Source organism: Rhea americana, unplaced genomic scaffold (genome assembly GCF_003343005.1).
Source record: "Rhea americana isolate MKP2758 unplaced genomic scaffold, rheAme1 scaffold_369, whole genome shotgun sequence".
Classification (NCBI taxonomy): domain Eukaryota; kingdom Metazoa; phylum Chordata; class Aves; order Rheiformes; family Rheidae; genus Rhea; species Rhea americana.
Genome location: NW_028186500.1, coordinates 533,790 through 555,937, shown reverse-complemented (window position 1 = coordinate 555,937; position 22,148 = coordinate 533,790). Strand labels below are relative to the sequence as shown.

Sequence of the window (22,148 nt, the reverse complement as noted above, 5' to 3'; positions counted from 1 at the left end):
GTATGCATGTCACACAATCATTAGCTAGTAATTATGTGTATTGCTAGGTAAGGCAGAGTAATTGGTTTTATCACCAGTATGAAATACTATGTGCCGTTGGTAGGCAGTGCACAATATGTATTGTACATTCAGAAAGAAAGGCAAGGGTAATGGTTACTGTCATTATTTCTAGTATTTAATATTAATTCTTAAAGAAGACATGCCAAACAATTTTTAGGTAATTTGTAATATTTGAAAGAATGAAAATAATGCAATCCATGAAGTCTACCTACTGCTTCAAAGACACAAACAAGAAGCTATTAGTTGTTTGGCTAAATACTGTAATATGAGTCTCTGTTGTACACAGAGGAGACAGGTGAGTGATGCTGGATAAGAGCCTTAAGTAGCCAGACTAAAGATTTGATGAAATGCTCCTATTATGATTCTTTGTAGCCCATGCAATAGGGAAGCTGGTTACTTGATCCTCTGCTACCTGAACCTCCTTGTTGCAGCTTTTAATATCTGAATATCCAGACCTCCTCTAAAGGTAACTTTGAGGAAAGAATGATGGGACAAGAATCAGCACTCAGAGCCAGAAATGGGCAACAAGCAAACCATTTTCACGCCAGAGCAACTGGATGCATATCAGGTATAAAACAGCGCCAAACTAAACTGCTATTTAGACAGACCATTGAATAAGGGCAAACGTTTCTAAAACAATTTTTTTTTTTTAATTTTGTTAAGTATAGTTGTTCAGTTACATATAAGGTTTAAGTAACATAGTTTAATTCTTACCTCAAGAGGAAGAAGGGTTATGAAATAATTATATGCAAAAAAAAAATTAATGCTTGGCCCCTTGCATTATATTATAAGTGTTTAAGTCACTGTACTGGAAAAGTTTGGGCCAATGTGTTTAAAACTATCATTACATATTGTGTCTTTTCTTACTTCATAGGATTGCACGTTCTTTACAAGGAAAGAAATTCTGAGGTGAGTCTTGCATGTGTTTTTTTTTTTTTTTTTTTTTGGTGTGTGTGTGTGTGTGTGTGTGTGTAATACAAGAGATTGCTATAAAGACTGGCTACATAGGGGGTGATTTTGTAAGAATAATTTTTGAATAGATTTACATACAATTAATGTGATAGAGGACAGAACAACTCCACATACCCTTGAACAATCTGACCATTGCCATTGCTTTTTTATATACAGAAACTACTTACTTACCATGAACTGAGACAGATCTCTAAATTTTGTATTAAGGAACCCATCTCTGTCTGCAATAAGTGTAACAACCTATGTTTTAGTGTACATTTTGACAGTGACCTTCATGTTCCCSTCTCTTTGTTTTATAACAAATGCTTCCAAAATATACTGTTATTGTTGGGGATACTTTGCCTGTTTTATAAAATCAGTAATGTCTGTATCAACTTTCATTCAGATTTTTCATGTTTTTATGTAAATAATCAGTACTGGAAAACCTTTMTACTTCGATACTGTAAGGTTCATTTTTCCCCCAAAGCCTTCATGGGCCTCATGGGCCAATCCATTTAATCTCTGTCCAAAGGAAGTGACAAAGACAGGTTCCATACTCTATCGCTGTGGGATTGAAGGTCTTCACTGAAAACTTGAACTTGTTCTCCTCTTGTTGTAAATGGTACTTTCACAGATAGTAACATGTATAATAGCAAGGTTGCATTTCCTTTGCTAACTATTGGGCAAATTAACAGAAAGATAAATGCTCAGTTTCTGCATCTCTCAAGAGGTTATCAAACATTATTTGCTAATTTCTCTGAAAGGCAGAACACAAGTGACAATTTTATGTAGAACACATGCCTGATTAGAACCTTGGTATCTGTGCATGAATTCAGTACAGGATAAAATACGAATGATTCTGTAAGAAGTGAAATATAAAGCTGTCTGCTTTTCCATGTAGCAAATAGAGGCCAGAACCATAACTGTATCATGAATAAAACATTTATTATTGATAAAGATCCCTTTTAACATTCAGTGCTATTGTTTTGTTGACAACAGCTGTGAACAGGATCCCTAGTCCAGCACAAGAACTGAAGCAAATAGCATGAAGAAGTAACAAATATATTCAAATGATTAAGTGTATATTTTCTATCTTCTGAACATGGTTCTATGGAAAAAACAGAAAAATACGTGCGGTGGATAAAAGCATCCTAAAGTTGGTCCCAGGTTCAAGAGCTCAATAATCTCTCTGGTGTTAAGCATCTAGAATTTTGTTCTGACATTTAAACCAAATCTTTCCTGCTGCAATGTAAGCCAATTATTTCTAGCCACGTTCATTGTTGACTTGGAAACCAGATCCCTCTTGCCTTACAACAATTTTTGATACATTTGAAAACTGATCAGGTGGACCTTCAGGCTGAAGGTCTTGTGCCTTGTTACCATAAATACACATATCATAAATACACTACATGCCCCTATACCATTGTTTGCACTGTTGAAGTAAATCTGAAACTTTTTTTGGGGGGGAAAAAAAAAAATCCAAACTCCCGTGTTTTCAGATACTCTGCATCTCATAGCTTGACTTCTTGACCTGTATAAGCATTTTCACTGAATTGTTCTGTAAGTGTGAAAGATCATTTTTTCCTTTTTTTTTTTAAGTTACACTATTTTGTTCCTTGTAATACTTTCTTCCACCATAAACTACAGAGCATATTAAATAATATTTAGTGACTGATATCGTCCATCTGGTAAAGGATGTGAAGTATGAAGGATGATACGAAAAAGGCAAACACATTGTTTATAGCGTTCTAAATAACTTGTTCCTTAAGCGAGCCTTTCTTTCTATTTCAGACTGTTTTACAAGTACCGAGATCTAGCCCCACAGCTAGTCCCACTCGACTACACAGATAAACCAGTCGTGACACTTCCCTATGAACTCATTGGCAGCATGCCAGAGCTGAAGGTACAGTGCAAAGGAACACGAAAATTGAGTGACTCCAGTACTAATTGCTGGGAGACTGAAGGAAAAAAAAAGGGGGGGGGAGGGGGCAATTAAAGTCAAAGACTTTCTGGAAGGTTCTAGTGATTTCCTCTGAAAAAATCACTGAAATTGTGCAAAGGTTAAAGAAGGCTGCAGCTGTGTCTACCTCTGATACAACATTAGACAAGAAAATAATAGCAGCAAAGGGAGTATTTGACTGCCAAAAGGAGGTTACAACAAAAATAATCTTGCCCCAATTGTGTCTTATCTACGCAGAAATAAATACTAGTAAAGGTGACCTTCCTTTGCTCCTGTGTTCTGTTTCCCAGGACAATCCATTCCGCCAGCGGATAGCAGAGGTTTTTTCAGAGGACGGAGAAGGCAATATGACTTTGGATGATTTTTTGGACATGTTTTCAGTGCTGAGTGAAATGGCTCCCAGGGACTTGAAAGCATATTATGCTTTTAAAATTTATGGTGAGTGTGACAGGCATAAAATGTGAAGTTCAGGGAAATCCTGCAGCTGCATATAGGAATGCAAAATATCAAATTTGCCACCATAATGGTCTCTAGATAGAAAGACTATTAAAAATGTACCTAGTTGTTGCCTTTGAATGCCTATTGTCCTAGAAACYTCTGTTCCTCTGTATTCTTTTGTCTCTACTCTTATGTAATTGGGATTGGAAGTTATACTGGTTAACGCTTAGGATTTAGTAGAGAATTTACAACCTGAAATTATTTACAGTTTTCAAGACCTTATAAACATTTAAGAAATATTTCTTCTGTGTTACAGACTGCTTGGAAAAGTGCAGCACAAGGGATTTGGCTGCCCATAAATCTGTAGGTTTCTCTGGAAAAAAACACTTTTAGCAGTTTTCCCCAAGGGCAATTTAAAAGACTAATTTGGYCTTTCTTGACAAGACCATTTTCAGTTACTTCCTTAGTGATCAGCTAAAGCTAAACAACGTATTAAGGACACACATACATCCCCACCCACCCACCCCTCTGTAATTTAAGTTGTAAACGATTCAGCAAAGATACTGAAAAAGTGAACTCCCCTCAAACTGAACAGCCTATGTTCTTCCTTTAACGTCATGCTGCTCCTTGCATTTTGTTTAGTAGTACTGATTTGCTAGCTGATTTCATTATGGCTAGGCTATGTTTATCCATTAACCTATTTACAACTGTTACCCTTATGTAAGATACATTTATACAAGTAAATACAGGTAACTGCAAGTCTCTTCATTTCTGATTTGAAAGTCCTATTTATATAAATGCATTATGGCCTGCTAACTAAACCCTTCCCATTGTACATTGGCAATCAACTTTGTGAAATATTTGTTGTCACTTTATTTTGCTTCCTTTGTCAGATTTTAACAACGATGATTACATATGCAAATCAGATCTGGAGAAAACAGTTAACAAATTAACTCGAAATGAGCTTACCCCAGAAGAAGTTAGCCTTGCATGTGACAAGGTCATTGATGAAGCGGATCTGGACAATGATGGCAAACTTTCTCTGGAGGACTTTCAGCATATGATAATACGAGCTCCAGATTTTCTCAGGTAATATTTATATTCTATTTGACTTATTTTTTGAACCTCATATCTACTTTTGACATGATTAACAGTCCTAGTAATTTTGTAAAAAAGTTAATATTGCCACTTTGTATGCATTGATAACTACATGACATGATCTACTTGATGTCTAACGTTGTCTGAATGTAGCTTCTGAAGTATGTCTTACACAGTGAAGCATTCCAATTCTGGCATTTATTAAATGTATCTATTCTTTGCAAGTGATTTGCAAAATAAGCTCTTCAATTTATAATACTGTCCTAGGATTAATTTTAGTTAATCCCTTCAAATAGTGATACATAAGTGATCATTACTATTTTTTTTTCTTTCTTAAATAGTACGTTTCATATTCGTATCTGAAGCTAGTGAAATAGAAATGGCAGTGCTTCTTGAAATGGCAGTGCTTCTTGAACCTGCAAACAAACTTTTTTTCACCTGAGGTTACGGTCCATGAGAGAAGAAAATGAGACCAAAGAGGACAACTTTAGGTGAACCTGTCAGAAAACGCTGTCTCCTGTTTAATGCTTGAAAAGGAAATATTCATCATACTCTTCATCAGGCTTTCCCTGTAATTTAACAAAAATGTGTATGTTTCCATAAAATTGTCTATTCTTTTCCCCTTCTCCAGCTAGAATACATCTGACCTTGACAGTGATATGGTAAATATTTAAGGCTCAGGTACTACCAGGTACTAAAGGAACTGGTATCAAATTATACCTTATAAAAAAAGTTCATAAGAAAACACCTTATTAGTTAAAAAACAAGCAAACTATCTCCCCCCCCCCCCCTTGCTATAGACTAAAACTACATCCAGGAATCACAGACCATGCCTTACTGTCTTACTGCTTTTCTCTAAGAGAAGATTCTAGCTGTAGCTTAGAAAAAACACATTGCTATCTACAGAACTTGGTTTTCCTAAAAAACACGCACTGAGCATACGCTCACCTCTGGTTTTGGATTCACAATAATCCCACATACCTTGAAAATAGTTTTAAAACCATTAAGGTTAATAGAAATTGCGTAACCAGCTCCTCTGATCTGCTTTAACAGTCTCAACAGATGTCCAGTGAATCAGTTTGTGAAGGTATGCTACTGGTATGTCACAGAAATACATGACAGGTTCTGGGAAGGATGTAGGGAACACTGATGTCCATTTTAGCCAGTCAAGTGATTCCCTTTTCTATGTCAAGCATGTGAAAAAGCTGCTATAAGTTAACAGGAAAATCACTTACATGAAATAATTCACAGCTGTATCTCAGCTATCTGTTACATAAATTGGGTGATGGTCCCAAAAGAATCCAGTAAACAATACTCTATAGAGTTTGCCATCTCCTCCCTTTCCTCCCTTCCCCCGCCAAAAAAAAAAGGGGGGGGGGGAAGTGGGTACTTGCAGGGAAAGACCTAGTAACAGTGGAAGAACTCAACAAGTTTATTCAGTTAAACTAGCCTCATTGCTAAATTGTTCTTAGACAGAAAATTAAATTTCTTTATTCTTCAGAAGAGTGTTCTGTTTTCCTGGATTTCTGGAAAAGTCAACACACTTTTAAAAGACAAAAGAAGAGCCTACCCCAGGTTCCTGTTCCTCTATTTTTTAGAAACATCGTATTATCAACACAAGAAGCTATATGCATGAATGATGAACAGGATGGACAAATTAAAAAAAGTTTCATTTAAAATTCTCTTTTCATAAGAAATTTATTTATGCAGTGCACAGGGTCCTGTACAACAGAGTAAAAACATACATACTGTAATAAACAACATTTTTGCTTTTAATACAAACATGAAAACCAATGAGAAATGTTTAAGAAAGCAGCTGTAATGTGGAAAGGGTGGCAGCCAAAAAGTGATGATTCTATAAACACAGTTTACAGTTGCTTTTTAAAATACTGGGATGCATTAATTTCCCTTTGAAACAAAATCATAACTCCCAACTTGTGCTCTACTTAGAGCAGATGACTCYTGCAGAAAGGCTAGAGTGACTAGCCTGCTAAACTCTATTGACTACAGAAACAAAATCTCCAATGATGAATGAAAGAAAGGGGGCAAAAAATAAGGCAGCCTGAAATAATCAGACTGCACATTACCATCAATGTTCAATTGAACAGATTTTCATTACATTTACAAATGAAGACCTAAGTTAGTCATCATTCTTTTCCATCTGCTATGGACTTCCAGTACCAATGGAAACTATCATCTAAGCAGCCATTGGTCCATTTCCTCTCCAGCCATTTCACGTCCAAGAGGACAAGAAATCATGGTAGCTTTTGAGCATGAGCATCAGCCAAAGACACAGCCGCCACCACTACCACAATAAACCCCCTAACAATTGTCAGCAAGATGATTAGCATCCCACATGTAAGGAGAGATCAAATAATTTTCAGCAGCAGTAAGGAGACTTACAATAATCCATAGGATTTATAAATCTGAGGCTGAAAGTCTGATGCTGGCATAAGGCTCTCATGTCATGAAACATTACATGTGCCTATCAGCACAGGAACTAGACAATGGAAGTGTTAAAACGACAGTTCCACCTTTCATTGACAGGTATGGTATTGACAGGTCTGCTCCAAGAAGTTTGAAGACTATCCGGAATATTGCAAGATGCCTCAAAAATAAGGTCAACCACAGAATCTTGTGATGCTATTTAAAATAAGGGAATTTGAGAACATGCTCAAAAATGGGTTTGTTCCTCTAYAAACCAAGCATCACTTGTTAACTGATTAGCTAGTATTTTAGTGGTATTTAGACTCTGAGAATGTGTAGCAAGCACACTGTTAGCTTTTCAGATCTATTTAAATTACTCAGTTTTACAGATTTTATATTCTATTTCAGATGTTTCCCTCTTTAGTTCAAAAATGGTTATATGTAAATACATTACTATTATTCAGTCGCACAGTACCTCTTTTGGTCATTGTTTTCATAGCAGTCATACTTGAAAAACCACCATAATTTAATTATGTGATAGAAATGTCAACTACATATTGTACTATTGAAGATTTGATGTCAATATTTAGAGACACATAGCCAGGCATTCCTGTCTTACATTTGCATTTTAGTTTTCCTATTGCTTACATTGATTTAATTGTAGTATGTAGTATCTGTAGAACCTAGAAGTACAGTGATGACAGTAGGTCACAGTAATTGCATGAAACTTCCTGAGAGTGGGCAATCTTGTTCATTCAGTTCATTTTTTAAAAGGAAATCATGCTATAAGTTAGGCTTACAAACATACGCAACAGCCAGCATAATTTAAACAGAAGGTTTTCAGAGACAAAAAGTTAACCTTTAATGCAAAAGAGTAACTTAAAACTTAGAAAGTGAAGAGTGAAAAAAAAAATAATTCCATCCTTCAAAATTTTCCCACTTGTGAATTAGTACAGTCTTTCTCTCTCCTCTCTGAAAAAAGACTGATWTAGATGTTGTCAAACAACAGCCAGTATCATGGTGGGCAGCCTGTGATATCAACTTAAGACTAACCATTTATTTTCCAGTCACTTTGGAAGAATTTGACCGACTGCAACATCTAGCTACATTAATGTAAAAGAAAGATAGATGTGAGACAATTCACATTTACTGCTAAACTAGAAACAAATCAAACATATCCCTTTCGTGTAGGAAAACAACCTATTTCAGACCATGCCCTAATTACCTCCCCAATTCTACTCCAACAATTGCTTGAAGCATATGCAAAGTCTTTCAAAAAGCATTATCTCAAAGTAGTATTGCTTGTCCAATTTATAGCTGTGTTAACTACACCTTCAAGCAAATACTGACTAGAAAGTTCCTCAGTAGCTTAACATGATTGTTTTATCTTAAAAATACTTCTACRTGTAATTCACGGCGGTTCATGTTCACCAAGAAAAACAAAACAAAATCCAAAACGTCACCATCATGAGGTTTTGGAAAGTTTTATATATGATTTTGAACAGGAACAGAACTCATTGTAATCTCCCAGCTATTAAAAAAACAGTTGGTGGCATATAAAATGCACTTGTATAAACCAGTAAGTTACACAGTGAAATTTTCTTTTTGTATTTGATTTTAGAAAAACAGACACTATTCCTGTTGAACAAAATTGCATGCTGAGGATTTATAAAGGTCAGTGATGAATCTGATATATCTTTAACTACAGTAGCACTTATGAGTGCTACAATGAGGCTAGAAATAATACCACAAACTTGAAGAGAACAAAACTGGTGAGTAAATTCATTAGCTTTAAAATGAGCTTTAATTTTACCCTTAAGTGCAGTTGTCAATGTAAACAAAGCATGTTAACARTTCCAGTGAGTTGCAGGACACAGCTGATATGTTCATTTGGATTAAATATACCATTATTCCCATCACTTGACAGCAGATTTCTAAGTAGATTGCTCTTACTGGCTCCTTTTATCAATCTAATTAGAGTCAGGCTTACAGCCTCTGAACTGAGAGCAACTAGCTACCTAGGAGCTTTACAAGGCTGTTACATTTTATACATTGGAATGTAGTAGACTGTGTTTAGAAGAATAAATACACAAAATATTTTAATTGAGGACTAAACATCATTTGCAGTGATGCACACTCAGAGGTTTGTTGCTGCTTTAAATCTGAAATGATCAATGCATGGCAGCAAGGCAAATCTCAGTTTAAAAAAAGTTTGTTTTCAGAAAGTGTTCATATGTGCAACATTTATTTGCATATGTGAGCAAGTGTGCATGAGAACACACAACTGGAAGCAGTGCAATACATTTTCTTCTCACAAGTTACAACTAGCCACTACATCATGACAGATCTGGAGTTATTCTCAACTGGAGAAGGAAGAGCTGTCCACTAATGTTATGAATTCTGAGGAAATGTCCATATCCCAACCATGGTCTGTTTTTCTAAAAAACAGGCTATAAATCACTTGCATGGGACTAAACTGTAGATATCTCGTTAAACATGACTAAATGTGTAGATTATTTAATTAGGCATTGTCATCTCTAATATGAAAAAAGTAATTCCCAATTATATGGATCTGTTATATTTACAGCACACTTTGGTTTTTTTTTTTAAAAAAATAGAGATTCCTTTGAGGAGTTTTTTTTTTCCAATTGTACTTGTGGATTGTCTAGAATAATGTAACTGAAAAAGTAACAGGCAGATAAAGGATTTTCTCTGCAATAGCAAAAAGATGGACGTGTAGAACGCTTCCTCCTACCTTCTGAAAAGGTATAGGCCTGTACTGCTTGCGTAAGTGCATTTATTTGATGTTTTGATGTGGTTGTTCTATATGCATCTGTAGACATGGATATGCACATGTATCATGTACACATACCAGTATTTTATTAATATTGGCATTTCAGTTTCTTATTTTGATCATAACTTATTTTTCTAATTTGGATACATTACAGATATGAACAAAAGATTGAAGCCTGTCAGCAAAGGTGCTATTACAGGTCACACTTGATCTGTGTTCCCTCTGCTAGACAATACATATGCCCAGTGGCAATCTGACAAAAATAAACTTGTTTCATCTCCAAAATTGAAGAGTCAGACAATTACTAAAATAAACGATTTCTTATTCAGATGGTCACAGAGTGACAAGGTATGTTGAAAATGTTAAGTCCACAGACAGAGGAAATCTCACTCAGAACAGGCACAGTCCAGTTCAGTTGAGCAGATGCTCAGATTAAGGCTGTGTCCCTCAGAGAAGAACACATCTGAAAAAGCTGCTTTTCTTTTGCTGGTCTGGTGTGATTTTGACTCCCTGGTTGCTGCCTTGCGGGCTATTGCCTTCCTGAAGATTCAAAGAATTTTAAGTTACTTATTTATACTTAACAGCTCTTAGCATCACTGCAAGATCTAGCATGTACATCCACTTTGGTGAATCAAGGCTGTGATTACACAAAAACTATTCTTAAAATAAGCAAAAACTGTCATTCATTTAAGCRAGCCTTACATCAGCCGCTACCAGAGGTCAAATAATTGCATCTGCTACTTTTGGGTCCGACTAACAAGGATTGCTCTTATTCTTCTAACTTCTATAAACAAAAAGACCACCAAAATTAAAAAAAAAAGATATGTTTACTGAAATACTTCATAAACATCAACAGGACCAAAACAGTATAGCTATGTCATCACACATCTAGTCACATTAATGCAGAACAGTTGGTAAAAGTAGAAACAATTTTTTGTTAGCTTCATTTTGCTGTACAAAAGATTACTTATGAAYGCATCCTGAGAAATGACTTTATTATTATTAAAAAGACTAATTAGTTCTCCACCTAGATTTAAACATAAGACTTTGAAGGCTACAGTGAAGTATAAATTGGGCATCCCATATTTAAATGATTCATTTTTTCAGACTGCTGTAGCAAGAAATACCATTAAACTGCTCTGTTCTACCACTCACTTGGCTTTCAATAAAACAAATAAAAGATAATTTTATTTAGAGAACCTCTACGTTCAGAAATCAGCTGCAACAGTTGAGGCAACTGTTGATATCCCAAGGTCAAAGTAGTTTGAGAAAACTAAATTTCTCTTACCTTCAGTGCATCCCCCATGAAAGAAACCACAAAATATTTCTGATTCACCATGATACAGTACCTGGTAGTGGGCTTTTTTTTTTTGTTCCTTCCTGTTTAAATACAACTTGGGCTAAGAAAAAATTACTCACCAACTTCTTGTCCATTTTTGCTTTGATATCTCTTGCAAGAGTGAAAAATGCCTATAATAAGCACACCAGTAAAAAGTTACAAGGCTAAGAAAACGTACTCTAATATTTTTGTTAGTAATAAGCTGCCTTCCAATGCTTCTATAAATATCAAAATCTGGAATAACGTCAAATTCGTTCTTTTTCTCCTCCAGGTTTTAGTGTTCCTTCCCCTGTYTTTCTCTGCATCTTTTCTAAATCCACTACTGCCTTTTTGAGGCTGAAAACTGTAACAGGACACAGTACCCACGATGTGGACACATGCAAGTTTTATATAGTGGTAAGAYGATGCTCTTTGTAAATGGCATTATCAAATACATGCAAAAACATAAAGCAATCTCTTTGGGATGCTCTTCTAATGCAGTTTGCTGTAATGCCCTTGCATTACACTTGAAGCACCAAGTTCAACTTAAATCACTTAGAACAACATTGGTTAGACGATGCCTTCAGAGGATGCAGAGATATGTATTTAATAACCCATCTGAAATATCTAAAAATTGAGTTTTGGATCCAGTCAGCATGGCTCAGTGTTCTTACTACCTCTTTGCACAAACATTCGAAGATAGAAGGGAAAGGTTGCATACTTACATTCTCTATGTTTATATTTGCTTTTGCACTCGTCTCCATAAATTTAATTCCAAAACTTGCAGCAAGCTGAACAAAAGCAGGTCCATGTTAGTTGGATAATCATGAGAAYAGCTATAAATATAACCAACTGTACAGGATCTAGCCCTCCAAGAGTGACTGACAAGAACTGGGGATTTACTCAAGCAGAACAACAACTTGCAAAAATCAGGAACTGAATCTCATTCCTATCAGAATCTATTCTCACTGATATTCTTTGTTTTACATTCTGCACATATTTTAATCTGCTCCTTTGTTCCTTTTTTTTTGTTTTTGCATAAGTATCCTGTGAGACTTGCAAGATCTGCAGCGTACATAAGTATATTCTTTACCTTGACTAATTAACAATTGGAGCCAGGAAAGACAATCTTACTTACTTCGTCTCACTGGCTTTCACCAAGAAGGGACATACTTAAATGCTAACCTTTTGCATGCTTATTCTTCCTTTCACTACGAATAAATTCAGTTTGTTGCTTTGCATCTAAGAAATCCTGACTAGACGACTGACAAACAAGAACTCTTATCAGAAACTCATCTTTTTTTCAGTGTGGGGAAGTATATTGCAACTACAGCTTGGGAAATGTAAAATAGCTCTGCATAAAAATACCTTTGAAGTAACAGAGCAATACATAGACAATAATGAATATAATGTTTGTATTTTGAAAAGTCTAAGTTGAAATAAATTAAAGCAGCAAGGTTTTTGGGGGTGGTGCAGCAGACTCAGTGTATAAATTCTCAAGCATGTTATAGAAAATGAAAATTACTGCTTTTGAAGTTAAAGGCTGACTTCAGCCTCTGTTACTAAACATTGTAATACAGCTGTTTATAATGCTAAGAATACATTATTTTACATCTAAGTTAACCATTACTAAACAGTCCCAAACATCAGCAAATGGCAGTTTTATAAAACACGCTAGAGGCTTTCAGATTTCTAACTTTTGAAGTGAGCTTTTCTTTTTAGAAAAGAATTTCTTAAGAAATCAATAACCACTAACTCTGAACCATTTTCCCCACTGGAAGAATAAGTTTTCTACCAGCAGAATAACAGACTTTGAGAGAATACCCCATTTTTTTCCAGCTGGGGTGTACACATCAAAATGAATAAAAACTATTTTAACATTCAACATTCACATAGAAGATTTCACTGCTGAGACCAAGATAAGAGAGAAAGATTAAATCCAAGAGGGAATACATGGTACTTCAGTGAGCTTTCAGAAGAAGTGGATCAATCTTACTGTCTGGAACTTCAAAATGAGTGCTTTAGTCCTCCTAAGGCAGCCATTGCATAGGCTCCTGCCACTAAAGCAGCAAGTCAGACACGAGCCACACTTTGAAATGGTCTTGGCAGTAAGGCACTTTGCAGGGTTTAAAAAGACTGAGGGCTTTAAGAAGTATTCAGTTCCGAGCACTAACTTCAGCCTCTGCGCAGAGGCAGGATGAAGCCAGGCTACGGCGCTTACCTTCTCCCCTTGCTCTCTAGAGACTTGTCTTTTGTCATTTGCATCACATTTATTCCCAAGAATCATTTTTTCAACATCCGGGGAGGCATGCTGACACAGAAACAGACAGAAGAAAGTATTTCAGCTTGCTTTTTTGTAGACAAACACCATCAGAAAGATGAAGCATGCAKCAAGTATTGAAAACAAAAGTGCTGATGTGAAGCATTCTCCATAGATTTATGAGTTCCCCCAGAACACCCCATCCCAGCAGCTTACTTCAGACACTCAGAGCTCAGTGCCTTGCATAAAGACAACTCTTTAGGTCACTTGACCGCAGCAGGAAAACACCTCCTAGTTCCTCCAATCACTAGAAAGGCTACAGTCATACAACTCTCTCTGATTTGTGTGAGCACACGGCAACACTGTTACCCAAGACGCTCCAAAAGACTTTACCAATTTTCTCCCAACATTTTCCACAATTTACCATACACTACCTGAATTAAGAAGAAACATAACAATGCTAAAGCATTTAACTTTTATCTGCTTCTGGAAAGGGGAATAGCATTTTTAATATTCAGTAAGTAAACAGATTACCTCTTCAATATTCCTGACCCAGTTCCGAATATTTTCAAAAGATTTTTCGTTGGTGATGTCATAGACTAGCATAATGCCCTAAAGATTAAAAAAAAAAATAAATAAATAAATAAAAGCAGATATCTTATTTCAGCTAGCATCAGTTTAAGCAAAGTTAAAAGACTTCTCCGTGATAAACTTAACAGACTATTAAAAAAATATTAGTTTCAAGATACACATAACATTTAACCACAATCTGTGTCTCATTAGATAAGGGCTACTAGATGCATAAACACACAGCAAGTCACAACAGAAGCCTGACTTTGCAGGTCTCCGCATCGTCTCATTTAGCTTCAATACTATTAGCACTTCGGAACGGGAGTGCAAGCTGGGTTTACACTCGGTTATCTACATCCCCCCTTAAAACCCAGCTCGTTTGAGTATGAAAACTTGCGTTTGCTCATGGCTTAGTACAAGCTGCTCTGCTCCTACCATCGCTCCCCGGTAGTACGCTGTCGTGATGGTTCGGAATCGTTCCTGCCCAGCCGTGTCCCTGAAACGGACCAGAACACAGGGGCTCACGCAACCCGTCTAAGCTACTRCGCTGGAACTAGAGCCAGCAGAAGGTTTAGTTTAGTATTTTAAATCAGTCTTTAGAAGCGCTGAAACTACAATTACGGTTTCAAAGATACTGTAAACTACCGAAGAACACAGCTACAATAAAATATTAACGATGACATTACTACCGCACACGCACTGACACCACATTATCAGAAACTAATTCGTGCAACCTCAGAAGAAAACTCTTACCAGATCTGTAGTTTAATTCTCTTGCCATCTAGCTCTATAGTCCTAATTTTAAAATCAATACCTGAAAAAAGAAGTAACTACATCACTCTCAGTTTCTACTGGARGCCACACGAGCTCTTCCCCTCGCACTTCCCGGTGAGAGGCCCGCGGCCCCCGCGCAGCGGCGCGGGCAGAGCCCCTTCCAGGCAGCTCCCGCCGCGGAACGCCAAGTTTTATTAAAGTCGCTCGCGCTAAACGCCGGCACCTGCGCAACGCAGCGCGGCGACTCGAGCCGCCGGGGCGGGGGGGAGCCCGCGCCGCCTCCCCGCGGAGACGGGGCGAGGCGACAGACCGCGACGAAGCCCCGCGGCCGGCGCGAAGAGCAGCCGGCAGAGCCGGGCCCCGGGCGGGCCCCGAGCGGGCCCCGGGCGGGCCGGCGGCGCCGCCGCCCTGCCCTCCGCCGCCGCCGCGGCCCGGCCTCCGCGCGGGGAGGCCGCACCGGGCGCGGCGCCCTCACCGCACCGATGGTGGAGATGAAGGTGGCGTTGAAGGCATCCTCGGAGAAGCGGAAGAGCGCGCAGGTCTTGCCCACGCCCGAGTCGCCGATGAGCAGCAGCTTGAAGAGGTAGTCGTACGTCTTCGCCATGTTCGCGGCGCCGCCCCCGGCAGCGCCGCCCCGGCAGCGCCCGCCCCCCGCGCCGCCTCACAGGCCGGGCCCGCCGGCCGCCGCCGCGCGCCGCGCGCCCATTGGCTGAGCGCGCCCGCGCGTCACCTCGGGGCCCGGCGCCCCCCGCGGCCGAGCAGGAAGAGAACGGGGCCGGCGCCCCATTGGCCGGCGGGATGCGCCCCGCGTGTAAACGGCCGCGCCATTGGCCGCTCGCCCCGCGGCGCCTGCCCGGCGAGGAGCCACTTCCGGCGCCGGGCGGAAGCCGCGTGCGGCTACGCGGCGGTGCGAAGCGCCCGCTGACGTCATGCCCAGCGCCCGCTGACGTCATGCCCAGACGGTGCGCGGGAGTGACGTAAGAGCGCAGGAACGACAGAGCAGGGCGACAACGCGGCTCGGAGTGAAGCCCTTTAATATGAAAACGCCGGTAAGAGCCGCGCTCGCGGGTAACGCGCCGCGGCCGCCGCGCGCGCTGGGTTACACAGCAGCAGCCCGGCAGCCGCGGGGGGGCCGCGCTCGGCCGCCTCCCGCCGCTCCGCGGCCGCCGAGCACAGGAACACCGGCCGCCGCGGGCGGCTCCGCGAGGCTGCGGCCGGCTCCCGGCTGAGCGCTAACCGTGACTGTTCGGGTACTGTTCATAACTACTTTTTTTTCTCCAGGATACAGAAGAAGAGAGGAATGAAACGGTAAATGCAGATACACGTGGAGTTTTTGCTTGGCACTGAGTGTTCTTCTCACTTTCATATACAGTTTAGTTCATTTAGTGTCTGATCCAGTGTCTGATGTAACCCCAAATTCTCTTCTTTTGCCTGAGCAAGTTTTTCTAGGGAAAAAAAGAGAAAGAACAAGACTTAAAACACACATTTTACTGCCTTTTCTCTTTAATAGAAAACTTGATTACTTACCTTTAAGAGAACGCTATAATTACATCCAAGATTTGGGCCAGACAACTATTTTTGTGATTGCTCTCATTTAAGGGTTGTTGAATGCGTCCTATACGTGATGTGACAGACGTATAGTTGGGTTTAACACCCAATTTATAGGACAGGTCCTTCAGAGTTTCCATTATTCTGAGAATTTTAAACTAGGCAAAACGCCACACGCCGTTCRGGCTGGCTCAGTTAGAGCTTTTCATCTTTGGGATACTAAAACTGAGGCCTTTGCCMGGCCACCAGCTTTTGTCCCGGCTGTCAGGGGTGCTGAGACTGACGAAGCTCTTCAGCGCTAAGCAGGGGCGCTGCTGGGCTTTGGCTCTCATGTCCTGCATCACAGTCACTGTCCTGCCTGTGCTGACTGGGGGGGCCTGGCCCTGGCCCGAGAAGCTAAATGTACTTTCAGTGTCTTTACTGATGTATTTCATGTGAATCACGAGGAAGAAAACCCAGAAAGCTTAGAGGYAGAGGTATCTTGTTTTTATTGAAAGCAGTTCTTACAGAGGAGGTTGAAGGATCATATTTAGAAGTTGCACAGAAGCGACAGGTATTACAAGCAAGAAAAGCTTAAGAAATGCAAGTCCAAGCCCCCCAGTAGGTACAAATTACAAAGAGGTCATATCATTGAGAGCATGGTCAAGCTCCTCACTGATAGCTTTGTACTTCAGCTTCTGAGCGTAGAGCTCGTCTTTTGGGCACAAAGGCAGAAGGCAAGTTTCAGCAAGAGATGCAGAAAAGCGGTCCAGAGGAAGAGGTGCATAGCAGAAGACATGAAGACAGTCAGAATGCAGCAAATTGGGAGGGAAATAAAAGAAGAAAATATATGTAGTCAAATATTGGTGTGAAAGAAAAAAAAATACACATAGCTGCCAGGTCAGAAGCTTCATCTACATTTCCCCCTCACACTCCAATAATTTTTTTCTGTAATCAGATTAAATAAGATGATGATTCTTTTTAAAATAGAAAGGCCTGTTTAAACATTTGTGACGAACCTCTTTCAAGAGAATTCCCTGTGGGCAGCAAGTACCGAGCACGACAGCTATGTGCAGAGGATCACTGGTTGTCTCACACTGGTCTACTATACACCTGATTCATATTTTTGTCCTTTCCCAATAAAATACAATACCTACTCTTAGAATGTTGCTTTCTGATTTGAAGACCTGTAAAATCAGGACCCCAAGTGTAATTTCATACCTTCCAGGTCATCAATGGATTTTTCCAGTTTTGCCACTGTTCTCTCCGCAAATTCAGCACGTGTTTCAGCCTAAAGTAGTAATAATATAAAAAAAAAAGAATAAATTGATGCTGTTAAAAAAAAAAAGTTGCCAAAGTACAGTTTGAGGACGGATGATCTTACTTCTTTAAGCTTGTCAGACAGAAGCTTGATTTCTTCTTCGTATTTATCTTCTTTTTCTGAGTACTGTGAAAACAATAAACACACACTTCAAGGGAAGTTGTAGCAGCARCAATGTTTATGAAAAACCTATTAATAACCACTTTTCCATTTATGATGGCTGCAAATACTGTTCCTATACTTTTCTCCTCTTCACCAAGACTTCTCAAACTCTGATTCATGTACCATCATCTTAAGACTGCGGCTGCTCAAAGTTCCTTTATGTATCTATTTTAGACCTTAACAGGCTTACTTTTATTATGCAGCACAAAAAAATCTGAATGTGCAATAAAACATCAAGTCTTCTATACSACATTAGGGCTAGCTGGAGACAACTGTTTCATGAAATCAAGAGTTTTAACAAATTGCCTTATTAAGAAGGCAAGCAAACAACACAAGAAGAACAAGATAACAAAATCAAGAACAGTCAGCTGCCTAGTAATGTGGGAAATAGATTCAAATCCTGATTTGCAGGAAGCAGTATTGGAGATAATTACCAGATTACTGACCACTTTGGTTTTGGGCAGATCTGACACAACTTTATCAATAGTTGCTGTTGCACAAACAGTCAAAGTAAAATCTCAGTTTTTTTGTACTTTTGGATTATTTCTGTTAATTACATCATTTCACTTCTCCCACCATCCCGAAGCTGACTGAGAGAACCAACCTTTTCAGATTGGGCTTCCAGGGACTTCAGGTTGTTAGTGACATTCTTTAATTCCTCTTCAAGATCACTACATTTACTACAGGAAAAAAAAAAAGTACCAATTACCACTGTCCTCATCACTGTTAGGATTTTGTTTTATTTTCAAAAGGACTAAAAATACAAGCTATTAATTACTTAAGTCTAAAAGCAGCAATTTTGTTTATGGAACACAAAAAGCTTTTCCAAATATCCTACATGCCTGCCTTTTAGTAGTACRTTTCTCTAATGAAGTACAACTTTAACCTCAAAAGTGTCATTTATTCTTTCACAATTTAAGTGTTGCATGTTCTTCTGTGTTAAGAAATGTCTTAAAACAGTGAGAAATTTATAGGCTTGCATTGCACTGCAGCTGAGCTTCAGTACAAGAGCCATTCCGTTCTGCACAGCATTGGACACTGTAGGATACCTGATGCTGATGTTAGAAGAGCATGTTTAATAAATCTACAAGTAACTGAAGTTATTCTGAAGCATTAGCATTTTGCAAGTATTAGCAACTTCACCTTCAACATTTTTCAAGAAAAAGAACCAAATGGGCCATTATTTCTTCATCATGCTGGCAGCCTTGAAATGACACTATTAAATGGTTGGACACTGTACTGATCCTGTTAAAAATAAAGGAACCCCTCCCCCCCCCCAAAATACCATGTATATTTCTCTTTCGAAAGTGATCCTCACCTAGCAAGGAGATCTTTATTGTACCCTAAACTACACCCGTATATGTGAAACTACTCACACTTCTGACACCTCTGCACGCTCTTCAGCTCTTTCCAGTTCACCCTCCAAAATAACCAGTTTACGGGCAACCTGTAAAGAGAAAATAACTGTATTAAGCCAGTTGATAACTTCTTAACTATCTCCCTCAAAGCATTATGCTTATGCTTCCCTTCTGACTGATGTAAGCTAGAATAAAATATACGGCGCTGCATAAACAAGACAGGGACTTTTTCCCCCAAAGGTTGACTCTGCAGTGTTCTTAGCATTAAATACTTAAGATACTGCTATAGTCACTATTAGAATTACACTTTTTGGAAATACTCCAAAGTCAAACTATAGCATAGTAGAACACATACAAAGAAGAACTAAACTGAACAGTAGCAAAGTTGTTCGTAGTCCTCTCATATATTTTAGCCTTTCTGTATTGAGGCATCTCTCTTACCTCTTCATATTTGCGGTCAGCTTCTTCAGCRATATGCTTAGCCTCCTTCAGCTGCATCTCTTGAATCTCCATCTTTTCTTCATCTTTCATTGCTCTGTTCTCAATAACCTTCATTCCTCTGCAGAAGTCAAAGCAAGTATGTTTAGTGCAGAAACTTTTTATCACTTTATCTCAAAGGTCCTGAAGTGGACTTCATTACCAGTAATTAAAAAAGTAACCCCATTATGACCAATCCAAACTATCATGTTCTGCAAGGCTAACAATTACACATTTTAAACTAGTAAAAAAGACACTCTAGTTCTGAGCCACTGACCTGTAATACATATTTGCACATGTAAATACTGAAAAAAATAGGAAAATTCATTTAATTTATATGCCTCTTTATTCTTAACATCCCTATCCCCACACCCCCAAAAAGGAAACATACCTCTCACTCTCATCGGCTGCTTTTTCAGCCTCCTCCAGTTTCTGCAAGGCTGTAGCCAGCCGTTCCTGGGCACGATCCAACTCCTCTTCCACGAGTTGGATACGTCTATTCAGAGCTGCCACTTCACCTTCAGCCTGYAAGAAATAATCACCCGGAACTGAGTTTATATAGAAGATATTTGCGTGCTGATAAACGTTCACATCTAATCAATTTCTTTAGAACTTCAAGTCTCCTTGCTGTATTCAGGGAAACTCTAGGAACCTTTTTCCTTTATGCTTTTTATTTGTTCAAACTGAGGCATTTCAAGAATTTCAAGGTACACAGTATGTGCTTCTCATGTCTTTTTTAATAGTACTTCTTATCATTCCTGCCATACAACAAGAAATTAAATATTGATTCAAAGAAGAGTAGTATTTTCAAATTACTTTACAASGCTGGATCTATCTGTAGAATTCAAAAGTTAAAAACTGAATTGTTTCCATAATGGCTTGTTCCCMAAAAAATCCACAATTGCGTTTCATGCTCTTGGTTCTATTACAGCTTACAATAATATGCTATCATAGTACACTGTTGGAATTAAAGCCATCTCATTATCCATTATGGGCTCCTTAGCTTGTAAGTGCTATGTAAGCTTTACAGTCAGCTGGGCAGAGGGTACGGTCAGCCTCAGCATGGGAGAGTYGGTCATCTATGTAACACAAATAGGGCAAAACTACTGTGTTGTTAAAATAAATCCTTTTTTGTTTCCTGTGGTACTTCAGGAATTAGGCAGAAAATGYTTCTTAATAATGGGGTCTGTTTGCATATTATTGAATAAACTGAGCAGTAGTGGGAAAACTACTACTGTTTAAAACAGGCTAGATAAAAATAGAGGGGTTGCTGGGAGCAATACTTGCATATAGACAATATGAACAAATTAGTCTCCATAAATAGTCTTATTAAGATATGGCTCCTTTGATCATCAACTATTGGGGGGGGGGGAGAGAAAAACACATTCTTTAAACTGCCAGGTTTGCTCACCTATGTAGCGTGTAGGTCTATCCAAATCTGAGCACACCTGCTGTACATAAGATTAACACTTTTTAAAGATGCACTCTTTTGGGCTATGGATCCTGAAAGGGCAACAGTTTTACGCTTTGTGTTAAACACTTAGCAAAACAGCTGTTTTGCAGCTTCTGAAATTCAATTACTTACTGCTCCTCCTAAGCTGGAGGAAGTGGTTTCCATTCATAGCTGTACCATCTCGGCAAGGATTTCAGCGACTGATGCAAATGGAAGCTGGCCCAAGATTCCTTTAGTCATAAATCATGCAGTATCTCTTTTGCTTTCTATCCGAAGGCTATGCATTAACTTACTAAATTTACACACAAGGTATCGATCGTGTAGAAAACAGGCCTCTGTTGTGTGGCAGTCTGCAACTTCTTCCACTAGACGGGACATTTTAAGTCCCAATTAAACGAGATTCCAAAGCTATGGAGATGGGGCCACTGGGAAGCTGGAGTTAGCCTGGCTCCACCTCTCCCAGAAGCAGCCCGCAGTCCTTATACGGTAAAACTAACTCGCTGACATGTGATAAAATAGCAGGAAGATGCCGGGAAGGCTGATCACACACAAATCTAAGTGAAACCAGCTGTCCAGCCCCGGGAGAGCCACACACTAGTGGAGAGTTCTCATTTCTCTGTGAAAACGGGGAGGAAAAGTTACTTTCCAGCAGTTCGGACAYTTCCCAGCTGCGCTGGAGCCAGCGGTGCGGCGCCGAGAGGCGGGAACTCTCCGCTCGTTGTCATGCGGCGCTTTTTCCTAATTAAACAGCAATTTCCGACTCGGCTCGGAGCGGCTCCGCGGTGCCGAGAAGCGCTCCCCGCGCCCRTCCCAAAGGCGGCGCCGGCGCGCAGCGAGCGCTTCGGCGCCGCGCCCGGCCCACGGCGAGCCGTGGAGCGCAGCAGCGAGAAGGACAGCGCAGGGATGAAGGCAGCCGGCGGCCGAGCCGTCCTCCCGCGGCAGGAGAGAGCCAGGCGCGCCCCAGCGAGAGAGAGCCAGAGACAGGAAGGAAGGAGCAGGGCAGAGCGAGAGAGAGGCGAGCGGGCAGCCCGGGCGGTCTCACTTTCTCCCGCAGGTCCCGTTCCAGGTCCAGCTCCCGCTGGAGGACCTGGGCGCGATCCTCCGCCTCATCGGCCTGCTGCTGCAGGCACTGGATCTTCCTCTTCACCGCTTCCAGRGAGCTCGGCGCGGCCATGGGCGCGGCGCTGGCGGCGGGGCGCG

At 39.9% G+C, this 22,148-nt stretch overlaps 3 protein-coding genes across 6 annotated transcripts in view; 1 reads left to right on the top strand and 2 right to left on the bottom strand.

The window, feature by feature from the left end:
- The first annotated feature begins 577 nt into the window (after window positions 1-577).
- On the top strand, window positions 578-5,088 carry CIB3 (calcium and integrin binding family member 3). Its single transcript, XM_085312637.1, has 6 exons — window positions 578-628; window positions 935-969; window positions 2,803-2,914; window positions 3,262-3,409; window positions 4,303-4,498; window positions 4,849-5,088. Exons 1-6 carry the CDS (start codon window positions 578-580, stop codon window positions 4,868-4,870), a joined length of 564 nt encoding a protein of 187 aa, XP_085168763.1. The 3' UTR covers window positions 4,871-5,088.
- Window positions 5,089-8,719: 3,631 nt separating this feature from the next.
- RAB8A (RAB8A, member RAS oncogene family) lies at window positions 8,720-15,306 on the bottom strand. The gene is made up of 8 exons (XM_085312634.1): window positions 15,131-15,306; window positions 14,630-14,690; window positions 14,312-14,372; window positions 13,841-13,918; window positions 13,268-13,357; window positions 11,772-11,837; window positions 11,148-11,198; window positions 8,720-10,268 (listed from the first exon to the last, which is right to left on the bottom strand). Exons 1-8 carry the CDS (start codon window positions 15,252-15,254, stop codon window positions 10,176-10,178), a joined length of 624 nt encoding a protein of 207 aa, XP_085168760.1. The 5' UTR covers window positions 15,255-15,306; the 3' UTR covers window positions 8,720-10,175.
- A 361-nt stretch (window positions 15,307-15,667) lies between these two features.
- TPM4 (tropomyosin 4) overlaps window positions 15,668-22,148 on the bottom strand; it is a 9,992-nt gene continuing 3,511 nt past the window's right edge. Inside the window, exons 1-8 of one of the 4 annotated variants that reach the window (XM_085312633.1) lie at window positions 21,991-22,142; window positions 19,887-20,020; window positions 19,460-19,577; window positions 19,037-19,107; window positions 18,265-18,340; window positions 17,562-17,624; window positions 17,399-17,468; window positions 15,668-16,095 (exon numbers count right to left, since the gene is read on the bottom strand). In XM_085312633.1, the coding sequence (XP_085168759.1) occupies window positions 16,013-16,095; window positions 17,399-17,468; window positions 17,562-17,624; window positions 18,265-18,340; window positions 19,037-19,107; window positions 19,460-19,577; window positions 19,887-20,020; window positions 21,991-22,122 (747 nt within the window). In that variant the 5' untranslated portion in view covers window positions 22,123-22,142 and the 3' untranslated portion in view covers window positions 15,668-16,012. Of the gene's footprint in view, window positions 16,096-16,670; window positions 16,893-17,398; window positions 17,469-17,561; window positions 17,625-18,264; window positions 18,341-19,036; window positions 19,108-19,459; window positions 19,578-19,886; window positions 20,021-21,990; window positions 22,143-22,148 lie in introns of those variants that run through there. The other 3 variants (XM_085312632.1, XM_085312631.1, XM_085312630.1) reach the window with 3 other exon arrangements.

What these genes read in the sequence shown, in the direction of transcription:
- CIB3 (XM_085312637.1), top strand. Translation starts at nt 578, where the DNA reads ATGGGCAACAAGCAAACCATTTTCACGCCAGAGCAACTGGATGCATAT. An exon ending in GCAGCATGCCAGAGCTGAAG is followed by an intron (nt 2,915 to 3,261) that starts GTACAGTGCAAA and finishes TCTGTTTCCCAG; the next exon opens with GACAATCCATTCCGCCAGCG. An exon ending in TTATGCTTTTAAAATTTATG is followed by an intron (nt 3,410 to 4,302) that starts GTGAGTGTGACA and finishes TTCCTTTGTCAG; the next exon opens with ATTTTAACAACGATGATTAC.
- RAB8A (XM_085312634.1), bottom strand. Translation starts at nt 15,254, where the DNA reads ATGGCGAAGACGTACGACTACCTCTTCAAGCTGCTGCTCATCGGCGAC. An exon ending in AGAATTAAACTACAGATCTG is followed by an intron (nt 14,373 to 14,629) that starts GTAAGAGTTTTC and finishes GGTCCGTTTCAG; the next exon opens with GGACACGGCTGGGCAGGAAC. An exon ending in CAAATATAAACATAGAGAAT is followed by an intron (nt 11,199 to 11,771) that starts GTAAGTATGCAA and finishes TGCTTATTATAG; the next exon opens with GCATTTTTCACTCTTGCAAG.